Here is a 13,598-nt window from a genome sequence, read left to right on the forward strand (position 1 = left end):
AGGAAGATTTAAACAGGTCAATGGGAATTCGGTGAACCACCACCAATTTAGACCGGTATGTATGCAGTGGACAAGAGGACCTAAACCGGTCAAGAGAAACTCGACATTCAGGTAAAGTTTTAAAATTTTTTTGGTGGTAGGAGTACTTGGTTTGCGAGTTATTCAATTGGAAGTTGTTAAAATATTTTTTTGACATATTCTCTAAATAATTTTTTTAATTTCATATACTTCGCATTACTTACAATAATATTCTTTTCTTTTTTTATTTTGTAACAAAAGCTCCCAAACACTCTAATCCAAACTCGGCTGGCTTATAAGATGCAGGCTTAATTGTCAGCTACAAGCAGGCTTAATTGTCAGAAAAAAAAGCTGTTGGATAACATCATCATATTTTTGTTTTTATTAGGCATAAAAAATAAATAAAATAGGGTTTAGAAATAATTATCCAAATTCACATCAATCCCCAGAACCTTGAGCGTCAAATTGTTTTAAACCACCCTACAAGAAAACTCATCAATATCCAATGTCCAACAATAGATATATATACGTAGACGTAGACAGCCAACATCGGAATGGGGATCAGCATAAAAAAGGAAAACAGGGTCAGACAGACTGTAATCGTAATGCGTTGCGGCAAAGCAGAAATCAGTCCTCTTTAGTCATTTCAACTAATTCCTAGGTCTACTAATCCCTCTATTCTCACTGTTCAGTGGTCGCGGCAGCGCTAGTCCTCTCTCTCTCTCTCTCTGGCTGTGGGTGAAGTCCGCTCAGTCCCTTCTCATGATCATCCATCGTTATCACCTTCCTCTTCTTTTCTACACACTCACACATCAGTCCCTACTCCACCAACCCGCCTCCTAGCAGCTTAGGTTTTCGTCCCATGGCCTTTCTCCTTCAGATTTATTGAATTCCGATTCGGTGGGTTTCGGTCCATCCCCTTTTTTCCTTTTCTTTTTGTTTTTTTGGCTAAAACCTCTCGCCTCCTTTCCCAAATGTCCTCTCGTCTCGAAACCATCCACAATTGGACCGTCTCCACCACCACCACCGCCAATTCCATCAAGCGCAAGCTGGACGACTTTCACAGCGACTCTGATGATTCCGACGACGACGACTTGTTCTCCCTAGGAAACTCCTTCTTCCCCGCCTTGGCCAGGATGCGAAAAGACCATCTTGCCCCTTCCTTCACCTGCCCCCGTCCTCTTCATCCCTCCCAACCCTCCCGATCATCTTCACCCTCGTCCTCGGAATCGTCAGCTGCCGCCGTTGCCTCCTCCGATGACGACGACTCCAGCGGCGGCGGCAGCAGCGCCTCCTCCTCCTCCTCCTCCTTCTTCGCTCCTGGACTCCAGTTCTTTGTACGGATGCTCTCCGGCGGTAAGACGCTCGTCATCCACGCCGATCCTTCCGACTCCGTCAAGTCAGTTCACGAGAAAATTCAGTCGGTCACCGGAATTCCTATCGAGGAGCAGAGGCTAATTTACCGGGGGAAGCAGCTCCAGTGGGAGCAGTCGCTGTCGGAATGTGACGTCCAAAACGACACCGGCTTGCAACTAGTCAGCCGCATGCGCAGCACTAGGCATCCCAATGCTTGGCACTGCGTCGACGATATGTTGTCCAAAATTTTACATCTTTACAAGGGCGACCGGACCCGACCCGTGGGGCCTACCGTGAAATCGCGCCTTGCCGAATTCCTCAACGACATTCCCCAGAAAGATGAAGACGTAGAATCATCCATCTCTTACCTCCAGATATTCCTTTCGTCTTCTGTGCCTGCCGCCCTGGTAATGCTTTACTTGTCACCTGTAAAGAGTAATAGAGATTGTGCTGATGATTGCATTAAGCATTTCATCCAGAATTGCAAGACCTTTTGCAAGGGACAGGTTTACGGGCATTTGGCTCACTTAGTTTTAGAGTTCTGTAAGTTATTGGGTAGGGGAGCTGGGATTGAGGACCCTTTGTACAATACTTGTCGTAGTTGCTTAGGTTCGATGGTAGAATATGTTGGCTTTGGGGGCAGGGAGACTAAAATGTCCAAGGATGGAGGTATTGCTGTCATAGAGATATTTACATTTCTTCGTGAGTTGGCGGGTAGGTTGTCACAGGACTTAGCATCGAGTTTAGAGTCAAGCACAGGTGGTGGACCAGCAGTAGGTGATGTGCTCGATTTTGTTGCCTTTTCATTTCCGATAAGGAATACAATTGCATTTCACTTGGGCATTAATAGGCTCCGTGCAGCTGCTGGTGGTGGTGGTATTGCTGGGCAGTGTAACGTACCATATTATGCTGATGAGATAAAATCTCTGCGTGTAATTTTTGATGATTTGTTGGGGAAGATGGACCTATGCTTAAAGAAATTGGAGGAGCATTTGGCAGCTGCTGAGAAAGGGAAGGGAGAGCATCTTTTACCTGGTTGGTGCCAGTATCTTACTATTTTGAAAGAACTGGGTAGCATATCAAAATTGTACAAGGGTGCTGAGGAGATATTTTGGACACATATGGGGCAAAGAAAGGTGGCGTTATGTTATCTGGTTCTCAAATTTGCAAAGAGGAGTGATGATAATGATTGGATTACTGACCATAAGGAAGTGACTAACTTTGAGGTGAGGAGGCATTTAGCAATGATGTTACTGCCTGAGGTAAAGGATGATTATGAGGAGCTGCATGAGATGCTTATTGATAGGTCGCAGTTATTATCAGAGTCATTTGAATACATTGCCAATGCAGCCTCTGACTCATTGCGTGCTGGCTTATTTATGGAGTTCAAGAATGAGGAAGCTACTGGACCTGGAGTGTTGCGGGAGTGGTTTTTCTTGGTTTGTCAAGAAATCTTCAATCCTCAAAATGCTCTCTTTAAGGCTTGTCCAAAGGATCGCAGAAGGTTCTTTCCAAATCCAGGTAAGCTTTTATTGCATCTTGAGCATTCTTAGTAAGTTTGATAGTTCCTTGTGCTGAAGTCTGACATGTTTGTGATAAATTGAAATGACATCTGGTTGTTGGTTGACATCACTTTTAACATTTTGGATGACTGGTTATTTATTGTAAACTGGTACAATTAACCATCTCTTGTTGAGATAGCCTAATCTTTATTGCATCCATAGTGCATGTTTTGCTGATGTCTGTTTTCATGTCAACTCCTTTTTTCGTCAAACTTAGGTTATCTGTTTGAGGTGCTGCAATATGTGGTTGAGTCCAACAACTGTTCAAATGTGGCACCATTTGGTGTTTCATTTAGCTCCTGGGTACTTGATGCCAAACCGCTAAAAATGTTGTCCCTTAAAAAAAAAATCCTAAAATATTGCTCACTAAATTTATAGCAGTTTATTATTCTGAGTGCTTCCATTTGGATTACACCACACTTGCTTCCCAATCCCCCCTCTCCCCCCCCCCTCCCACCCAAAAAAGAAAAAAAAACTGTCTTCGTCTGATGCCTTTATTTGTGGATATCATAAATTTGAGAAAATTGAGGGATTCTTATGTCGTCTTACACTTCTCATCCCATGTTACACTTTGATGCTAATACTTTCACTATGGTGGAAGACTGTTATTGCTGCTTTATGGAAAAGGTGCCTTCTCATTTTTGTCCTTCCCTTAAAGTTGCCGTACTGAATGTTGATGCTTCCGTTTTGCCTTTTCTCTTGTTTTTGCTTCCCACCTGACCCAGGTATTAGGGATAGACCTTATTGGGTTTTACGTGAAATTTAGTTGAGTTGAGCAAGTCCTTTCTGTTTATCACCTTTGAGAAGGTAAAAGGCTTTGATGAGATGGCTGAAAGAATCAAAATGATCTAAATCGTACTTGTTCTGCAATAGCAGTGGTAACTGTTAACGTATAGATGATATAGAATCCTCCAAATGGATTGAGTGCTTTCAAGCTGCTGCTTTGAGATTGATTTCAATATATATTATCTGCTTAACAATGACTGGAAAAGTATAGCTCAACAACTTCCTGTTTCGTATCTTCTCTTCTCCCTTTCCGTCATGACTTTCTCAGTTACTTTCTTCTCATCTTATTATGGTAAGGGTTTATAAGCTTGAGCAGAACCTTCATGTGAGGGTAAAGACCTGATGAGACAAACTCTTGAAGTTAAGAGACCCATGATTAGTGCTAAGCAATTTAACCCATTATTAGAGAGCTTAGAGCATTTAACCAAGCAATGCTTGCTAAGCAAACATTGAGTAATTCAGATCCCTCCTTCATTCTATCCTCAAGGCCAAGTATTGCCGTGAAATCTTGCTTTTTGAACCTAATGCTGGCAGTAGACAATTTTCTAACAAAGTGAAGCATTTTAGCAGCTTGGGATTTAATGGTTTGCACTTTTGAGATGTATGGTTTTGGCAACCCTGAGGCTGTGCTCATTATGGGGAGAGATGGATTGACACATTGTGGATCCATGCACTATAGCCTTTTGATATTCACCAGTTATTAACTTATTATTAAGCATGTTCACCAAGAGAACTATAGAGAGTATAGTGTCCAATTGAGGAAAATTTTGATAAAAATAAGGATTTTTGGGAGAGGCAGCTTCAGGAATATGCAGTAGACCTTTATGCTTACACTACAAATTGGATGTGGGATAATATGGAAGTCTAACACAGTTTATGTCAATTTGTTTTAGTACTGATGATGCCTTCTTGAAAAACCATCTCATAGAGTCTCTTTCTGGAAATAGTCGCCTAACACGAGACTACCTTTGGATGTGTCATGAATGAAGTGCTCTTCTTTTTGTTACTTCACAGTGAAAAACTTCTGATTGTTTAGCTTATGTGTAATTGGCCTTGTAAAAATTACTTTGTTACTTGCATTTTCATTGAAAATGCAGATTTTCTGATGGACTGTTGGTTGAAGTTATATGTTCCTCTATGCTTTTAGCACATTGGAAAAGATATTTATATGACAAGGTCATTTTCATAGCAAGAAAATTAATGCTAGTCATTTGTACCATTTTCTGTTTGCAGCATCTAAGGTGAACCCTCTGCACCTTGATTACTATAAATTCTGTGGCAGAGTGATAGCATTAGCGTTGATGCACAAAATACAAGTGGGCATAGTCTTGGATCGTGCATTTGTCCTGCAATTAGCTGGAAAGGGTGTTTCATTAGAGGACATACAGGATGTAGACCCATACTTGTACAATAGCTGCAAGCAGATACTGGAGATGGATCCTGAGGTTGTGGATCAAGATGTTCTTGGTCTGACATTTGTTCAAGAAGTTGAAGAATTGGGCACCAGGAAGGTTATTGAGCTTTGTCCTGATGGGCAAAACATTGTTGTGAATAGCAAAAATAGGAAGAAGTATGTTGATTTTCTCATTGAGCATCGCTTTGTTACTTCAATTTCTGAGCCTGTAAGGAAATTTGGTGAAGGTTTTTCCAACATTATGAGTGGCTCAAGCATTCACATTCACAAATCCTTTTTCCAAAGCCTGGAGCCTGAAGATCTTAACTGGATGCTACGTGGGAGTGAAAATGCCATTTCTGTGGAAGACTGGATAGCACATACAGAATTGAATGGCTACAAAGATACTGATCCTCAGATATCCTGGTTCTGGAAGGTAGCACTTGTTTGATTCCTCTGTGTTATCTCCATTTTCTGATATTTAGAGGTATCCATTCTTGGTGCTTTTGCTTTTTTAATGCTAAGTGCACTCTTTTTTGTTACTTTACCCGTTTCTTTAGAGTGAAAGTTACTGTCCAATATGCTTGTAGAAACAACAATTGAATTTCCTGCTTGTGGTGGTCTTGGTGTCCCTAAATTGCTGCGAGATTTCATAGATGAAAGGAATTGTACCTCTGATGGTTATGTGTCATTAGACCACTCTAAAGTTGTCATTAGCTGCTACATGGTAAAGGGAGCCTGTCTTATTTGTGTTATAACATTGGCTTCTGAAGTGAGTAGGAAGTGAAAGGTTTTAAGAATGTTTTTAGGATTTTATTCATTGTCTTGCCTCTTCTATTGTTCAATATCTAGATCATTGATTATTTGTTCTGCTATCATTTTGATGTATGAAGCAGTGACTTTTAAAACTCACACAAATTTGCAGTCATCTACTACTACATCCTAATTGCAGGTTGTGGGAAACTCTTTAATTTGGCTTGCTTGTATGTATTTGTGTGGACTGTGGTTTACTTCATGGAAATTCGGAGATGGTTCATATATTATTCTTTTCAGCTCATTGAAGTTTTTTTGGTTGTGTATCCATTTCAATGACTGAAGCTGTCATCAGGTGGCTTTCTTTTCCTCACACTGTTCACACACATATTTCTTTATATATGAACAAGATGGCAGCCTTATTTATACTTGATTACCGTGTTACTTGCAAAGCAAGACCGTCGCCTTCCTGGTAAAATCTCCTGGAAAAGTGTTGTGTATTACATGCTTTCACCAAGTTATAGAAACTGCACCAGCAAAGCATGGGTATGCAAACTTGGCTGGAATTATCTGGTGGGTGTGGGTTTGTTTTCATAGGGCACTATGGTGAGTCGCTGCCAGTCCAAGTAAATGTGTTATATGCAGATAGAGGTTTATGTTTCATAGACCTTGGAGGGTCAGGATAATAATGCAAATGACAAATGTAGACTAATCTGCTTCATGTTACTTGTGGTACTCTAAATGTCAATTTCTTCTCAGCTTGTTGTGCTTGTGTTTACAGTAAGCTTATAAAGATCAACTTAAAGTTTTGGAATCAATTCTTGACTTGTTAACATACGCTTAAAATGCAATTGTTACAGATTGTTGAACAAATGTCAGCTGAGCAGAAAAAGATTCTTCTCTTCTTTTGGACCTCAATAAAACATTTACCTATTGAGGGTTTTGGTGGTTTGGCTTCTAAATTATACATTTACAGGACTCTTGAGCCTAATGATCGCCTGCCTTCCTCTCATACCTGCTTCTACCGATTATGTTTTCCACCATACCCTTCTATGCCCATTATGCAGGATCGGCTTTCTCTCATCACTCAAGAGCATGTTGGTTGCAGCTTTGGCACGTGGTGATAACTGGAAATGCTAGGACTTTGAACTGCACATAAAGATCTTTAGCCAGCCTGTACAGAATATAGAAATTCTTCTTTTTGTTCTCATCTCAAGGTTTGGAACTTTGGATGGAGGTGTTGTTCCAATTCTGTCTACTTCCAGAAAGGTTGTAATTTGGTGGTCTCCTCATCCATCAATTGTTTATATTGATATAGTAACAATAAATAGTCAAGGCTGAAAGGATTAAACATCAACTGAATTTTTGGTTGGTCCTGTCTGAGCGTTATTTTCCTTGTTTCTAGGCGTAGGGATCAAATCGTATTGTTTGCTATGTTCTTTGTTATTAGACTTGGGGATCAAATCGTCCAACAAATTGGGCAAATTGGGGTTTCTCACATTTAGAAATCAGTGTTTTCGTATTGAGGAGCCTTTGGTTTGATAGCTAAGGTTGAGATTCTGGACTTGAAAAAAAAAGTTTTGGGCTCAAATTCCTCTTTTCCCTCCTCATTTCTTAAATCCTACCTCTTTCTTGTTAAGGGAAAAAAAAATATAGTGTCTTTCTAAATCATGTGCAGGGAACGCCTTGGACCTTTTCTCATATGAGAGCCAATGAAGGCTTTCTGGCCGCCTCGAAGGTGCAGGGGCGTGTCGGAGGCTGGTTGTTTGATCTGTGTTCAGCTAGCTTTTCTGTGTCTAATTTTTTTTGTTTCATAGAGACGCTACATTTTGGGTGGTGCACACAGAGATGTATGCAGACCTTACATGTTTCTATTGTACCGATTATCGAAGGCTCTCTCTTTCTCCTGATGCGGAAAGCGGACAAATGTTGGCTGAGAAAACAATGCATGATTTAGAAGCCGATTAGGCCTTGTTTGGATTGCTTGTTTTCGTCGGAAAATATTGTCGTTTTTCGTGATCACATTTCCCTATCATCTTTTTTTCTCACATATATCAAATTGCTATGATAATTTTTTCATGAAAAATGATGAAAAATGCAATCTAAACACAACCAATTTTACGTGGTGTTATTGGGATAGAGAGCTATGAGTTGGCAAATGGTCATTCTTTAACAGCTTATCTCTATCAGCTGGATATGGAATGAAGCATGCCATTTTTAAGATACCAACTGTTTTGACGTGCAGGAATGAATTGTTTTGTTGCTGCCCTTGAATTGTCCTCAACCATGTTGAAGTGAGGATTCATGTCAAAGGCGAGTAGCTAATGTAGTAGCGGTCGTAGGGGAGATGTGTGGACCTGAGGGAATTCCCATTCAATGCCCGAATTTTCTTTTTGCTCAGAAAAATATAGGCAGATGATCAAAGGATACGGTTTTGATGTCACATTCGTATGGAAATGCTATAGAAAGTGAGATGCACATCTCATTTACAGTTCTGTTTGGAACTCTTCTATCATCTTCTTTGCGGATGATGGAAACCCCCCGAATTAATTGTCCAATTCAAGTTCCCATGTCCGACCTTCTATTCTCCAAACAAAAGGACGAGCAGAGGAGAAGAAACGGAAAAAGAATACCTTTGAAGCATGCCACAAGGTAATAGGAAATTCTAGGTAGATGCAGAACCAGACCACTTGAGAATGATAAAACAAAAATCAACAATATGATATTCTTATTACTGGAAGCTAGAGATACATCCATCAAACCATGGTAGACAAAGTAAATCAAATTAACCCAATAACCATGACAATTTCTATCCCGTTCAATCCACTAGCATGACTGCCGATGACCATCACCACAGTTGGAAGTTGCTCATTGCTGTCACGCAAGATCAGGTAGCCCTGCTGCGCCTGTGTGGTGAGGTCACCCAATCCCCAGGGACGGTATAAGCTCTAGCTCTTGAAACCCATACTAAAAGTAAGCCTCGCTTCATAGTCTCATAAGCAGAACCATAACCATAACAATAGTAAACCAAATATAAGCAAAAAGCAAAACAAACTATTTAAACCAACTTTAGCATGCAAGCCTAGTAGAAAATCGAAGAGAAACCACCACATATTGCAGTATCTCAATTCAACCTACGCGTATTGGATGCCTTCTACTCTTCACTCTTCTCCACTGGAACATCAGTGCTCCCCTGCTCGACAACCGGAGCTGCTTGCTCTTCTTTGGCTGCAGGAGCTTCCTCAGCCGGAGCTGCAGCTACTTCTTCAGCAGCAGCAGCAGGAGCAGCAGCCGGGGCTGTTACTTCTTCAACTGGCTCGATCTTGGCTGCTTCTTCTGCTACTGGTGCTTCTTCTGCTGCTGGAGCTTCTTTGACTGCAGGAGTTTCTTCTGTTTTCTCTTCAACAGCAGGATCTTCAACTTTGGGCGGTTCCTCCTGCACAACTTCCTTGGTCTCAACTTCAACCGGTGCTTCTCTCTCGGCTTCAGGAACAGCAATTGATTCCTCAGCTGCAGCTGGGGCTTCTGTTGTTTTTTCGGCCGCTGGCTCAGGGTTTGCTGTCTCCACTGTTGTCTCTTCCTTGGGGGCCTCTAGGATGGTAGTTTCCACCTCGGTTGCAACTGGACCTGGAACTGATTCAACCTGAAAACAACAGAGACTCACTATGAGAATGATAGTAAATGGTTTTGCTTGATCGATCATGAGCATTTGGCTGGCCAGCAAGTAAAAAGCTTGCGAATTTATCGAGTTAGATAGTGGTGATATGATCCTTAGGCGCTATAGATTGTGATGGATCTTTGGATGATATTAATGGTCGGCTTTGGCTAGCCCAACCGACCGTACACCACTCCAATGGTTTCAGGAAAATTTAGAACAGGCCCTCAATCTATTTTTTGCTGTATTATTTAGGTTACTAACTTCCATGCTTTTACCTATTTTAAGGCAAACTGCTATTTGATGAATCGATCACAAGTTGATCCGATCGTTTACATGTATGATTTGCTAGTACGTGTGTTCCAAAGTGTTAATGGTTTTTGAGAAGAAACAGGATGACACGGATCAAGAAATAAAATCGAAGATCATAAACTTGATCATCAATACAAAATATAAATACTTCACCCTTTAAGTAGGAGTACTAGCAAAGTCTTAATTTATACACCCAATTAACGTGGTTTCTTGAGCTAGCTTCGTCGGCTGTGTATTGAATTCTGATAACTTTCAACTTCAGAATTCAGACATACAACGCTCAACGAGACTATGAATACGAGAAAAGCTAAAGTGGAGGGAAAAAAAACAAAAGAAAGAAAGAAAAAAAAGTAATAATATTATGTACCTCAGCGGTAGCCATTGCTAATCAAAGAGAACTAGTGAACTATGGAATCAAAAAAGAAAAAGATAGAAGAGGGCCGGAAGCAAAAGGCAGAAGTAGAGAGTGAGTGAGGGAGTGAGCGAATGAGGAGGTGACGAGAAGAAAGGAATGTGAGAGGGTATTTATAGAGAAGTAAAAGAGTGGTGATTAATCATAAATAATGGTAGAGAGGAACGGGGGACATCACGCATCAAATCTGTGACAGGAAGGACAGTAGGACGATGTCTAGTTGTAAATGTTTTTACTTTGCAGAGGATGAAATTAAACTATATATATATATTGTGTTGATTGAGGATTTTTTGCCTTATTAATTGTTTGATAATATAACTTTTTGTGGATTGGCAATTCCACATGGTGGAGGTGGCCATTTAACGTTGGCCATCATAGCTTTTCTTGAGTGGCTCATTCTGTGTTTTGTGCAGTAGGGCACGTAGGTGACTGGGACTATAGTAGTGCTTTCATGTTCGACTAAACTAAATCTGTGTAACTCGTCTGCCAAATTTTAAAATTACAAATGGTAATTGTCTGATGTACTGTCAAATTGAGAGGGAGAAAGAATCTAAACTACTACTGTATATCATAAACTGAAGTCCCAAAGAAAGAAAAGAAAAAGAGGAAAGGCATAATGATTTTAAGCCATGCATGCAGCATTGCATCTGCAGTAGCAAAGCCGAATGAGAACTTTGAATTATGTTGCCGCTCAAGTGCTTTTGAACAAATATATTAGAATGCATGGCATTCTCTTCTGTTTTGATCAGTTTTCTCAACCCAAGAATTTGGCTTCGTAGCTCCTTTTCCCAGTTAACTAATAGTACATCTGTTCCGAGCAGACAAAGCAATTCAAAAAAAGAATTTTTTTTTGGGTAAGATTATTGTTGACTTGAATGCATTTAGACTATTGGGATTCTGAAAACTTTCTTTTTAATTCTAGTCAGGATCTTCATGCAAAACCCTGGTCGGATTTTACTCGTTGGACGGTATTTCTTTTTCTTCTTCTTTTCTTTCTCCAATTTTAGTAACTGAATTTTCTAGGGGTCATTCAAATCCAGACAGAGGGCCACGTCAAAAATAATAATTAATGCTTCTTCATGATCAACTGTCGCAGTCTGATAGAAAGAGTATCAAGAACTTGTGCAGCTAGAAAGAGACTGTTGAGTTTTTCCAAACCCTCTAAAATATCAACAGATTTCCTTATTGTTTACGGAATAATCAATCATATATTAATAATACGTTGAATTCTTGTTATTAACTTCGAGCAGCTAAATTAGGAGTGAAAGTAATAATTATCTTCTACCCCATGGCATGTGTTGTTGTTGTTGGTACCAATGCCATCTCTATCAGCAGCCAAAAAATAGGAAGGTGCAAAGCTTAAACCCGTGCCATGAAATTTCGCTCGCTCTTGGGACATCAGCCAAAATCCAAGCAGACGTCAAAGGGGACAGTGACCCTTTTTCGCTGACGTGGATCGGTATATGTACCAACCTACGTGGACCCGCCAAAATTCATCAAACAGTGACGTGGCAAGTTGCAGCCAGAAGTAGCAGAGGAGAATTTGAATCCAATAACTCCTTAATTCTTCCATTCTTTGCTTTAATTATTAGATCAAAACCTCTTTCACTTTTTGTTGGAATTATTATTATTAGAATCGAGATTTAAGGTCGTGTTTGGATTGCAATTTTTTGAAGTTTTTGTAGAAAATATACTGTAACGATTTAATATATGTGAAATAAAAAGGTGATTTAAAAATATGTCCACGAAAAACGTACAGATTTTTCAGTAAAAAATTCCTCTCCAAACAACGCCTATTTGGTGCGGACAATCGAGGGGATGAATTTAAACCTTAATATAATGGGAAAATTACTCAAAGGAATTTAAAAAAAAAAAAAAAAAAAAACTGTGTACTTGCAGCACCAAACAAACAATAAAAAAAAAAGAGAGAAAAAAAATCTCGAGAGCCTTGGAAACCGCCCTTTCTAAAATTGATCCCTTAAAATGGGTCCCATCTGAATCCATCTTTCAGCGGCAACTGCTGGCTTTGCTTTCCAGATAGTACAACTCGTGAAGGGGGACCCACTTGCGTGCCGCCTGATTTGCCACGCTTGATCACACTCATCACCCCTTTTGGCCATTCTGCCAATCTCTCTCATCAAATCATGCCACCCATTCGGTCACTTGAATATTTTAAACCTGCTACTAATACTTTTAGATCCAAGGAGGATATCCATGGGTAGGCAAGATCTGTAAACAAATTACTAGTATATTGGTTTTTGGTTTATCAAGGGCACCACGGGCGTACTTGGTATTGGCACTTGCCTAACATTCCACGGTGGACACGGCAGGTGCCAGCTATGAATATATATATATATATATGTACACAGAGGGAAGCATGGAGAGAAGTTGATGCGTCCATATGATATGACCAAAGAAATATTTAGGGAAATCAATATATGTGTTTGGATTGTATTTTTTATGATTTTTCATGAAAAAATTACTGTAGCGATTTGATGTATGTGAGGGAAAAAGATAATAGGAAAATGTGATCACGGAAAACGACAAAATTTTTCGACGAAAAACAGCAACCCAAATAAGGAATTTCTACGCAGATGGGAAATGAGGTATTTGGGACGGATGCTCCACGTAAATTTTACCACTTCTTCTTAACTTGGGTCGGCTTTTTTTTTTTTTTTTTTTTCTTTCTTTTTCAAATCTGATGAGGGAACGTACGCACCTCTTTATAGGGGCATCTAACCATTGAACAAAGTGCGCAATCACCATCAAATGTCTTCGAAGAAGCTTCTCTTCCCCTTTTGCCTCCGGTTTTAGTAAACCGCAGTATCTCATTCATTAGCCGGTAGACCTACGCAGTAGTATTGATTTGCTGCTGCTAATTAAATTTGATTAATAACCTGAGGCATGCAGATTAGCAGCCTAGCTAGGTGGTGGGGTGGGGTGGGGATGCGAGATGTGAAATTTGCTGCCCATCAAAATCATTCGTCATCCAGCTCTCTCTCTCGAGAGTCAAGCCTATTTCTTGGCGTATATTCCCTCTCCGCCTCCGGCTGGCCTGTAAAGTTAAGGTGAAAAAGAGGGAAAAGTCGATTCAAGTGTGAGTTGGACGGCGGGTTTGGGGCCCACTACGATTGGTTTTGTTGACCAAGTGGACGCATGCCACGTGTGCCTACCAAACATCGGATCGGACGAGACCGCGTTCTTCAGTTCTTTCTTCCATTTCATACATTCATTCATTATTTGGTCCGGTCTTGCATAACATAATTGCCATCCGAATATTATTATTATCTGTGATGGGATGGACGTGATGATCCTTTAATATTCACTCTCCACCTTTCTCCTGTTCTATAT

At 40.3% G+C, this 13,598-nt stretch overlaps 2 protein-coding genes across 4 annotated transcripts; one reads left to right on the forward strand and one right to left on the reverse strand.

Annotated features, from left to right (window-relative positions):
• Positions 1–724: 724 nt before the first annotated feature.
• On the forward strand, positions 725–7,287 carry LOC113781907 (E3 ubiquitin-protein ligase UPL5). 3 transcript variants are annotated; one of them, XM_027327768.1, is made up of 3 exons: positions 725–2,895; positions 4,956–5,551; positions 6,729–7,287. In XM_027327768.1, exons 1-3 carry the CDS (start codon positions 993–995, stop codon positions 6,990–6,992), a joined length of 2,763 nt encoding a protein of 920 aa, XP_027183569.1. In that variant the 5' UTR covers positions 725–992; the 3' UTR covers positions 6,993–7,287. The 3 variants fall into 3 exon arrangements, with proteins under 3 accessions (XP_027183569.1, XP_027183571.1, XP_027183570.1); XM_027327770.1 differs by having other exon boundaries at positions 6,845–6,930; XM_027327769.1 differs by having other exon boundaries at positions 4,956–5,602; positions 6,729–6,810.
• Positions 7,288–8,565: 1,278 nt separating this feature from the next.
• Positions 8,566–10,322, reverse strand: LOC113782887 (fibrous sheath CABYR-binding protein-like). Its single transcript, XM_027328833.1, has 2 exons — positions 10,203–10,322; positions 8,566–9,511 (listed from the first exon to the last, which is right to left on the reverse strand). Exons 1-2 carry the CDS (start codon positions 10,215–10,217, stop codon positions 9,023–9,025), a joined length of 504 nt encoding a protein of 167 aa, XP_027184634.1. The 5' UTR covers positions 10,218–10,322; the 3' UTR covers positions 8,566–9,022.
• Between the last annotated feature and the right edge of the window lie 3,276 nt (positions 10,323–13,598).

This window comes from Coffea eugenioides, chromosome 9 (assembly GCF_003713205.1).
Source record: "Coffea eugenioides isolate CCC68of chromosome 9, Ceug_1.0, whole genome shotgun sequence".
In the NCBI taxonomy this organism is placed as follows: domain Eukaryota; kingdom Viridiplantae; phylum Streptophyta; class Magnoliopsida; order Gentianales; family Rubiaceae; genus Coffea; species Coffea eugenioides.

Bases quoted from the DNA above. Each gene is read 5' to 3' on its own strand.
- LOC113781907 (XM_027327768.1), top strand. From the start codon at position 993: ATGTCCTCTCGTCTCGAAACCATCCACAATTGGACCGTCTCCACCACC. The intron at 2,896-4,955 runs GTAAGCTTTTAT...TTCTGTTTGCAG, and splicing joins AAGGTTCTTTCCAAATCCAG to CATCTAAGGTGAACCCTCTG. The intron at 5,552-6,728 runs GTAGCACTTGTT...CAATTGTTACAG, and splicing joins AGATATCCTGGTTCTGGAAG to ATTGTTGAACAAATGTCAGC.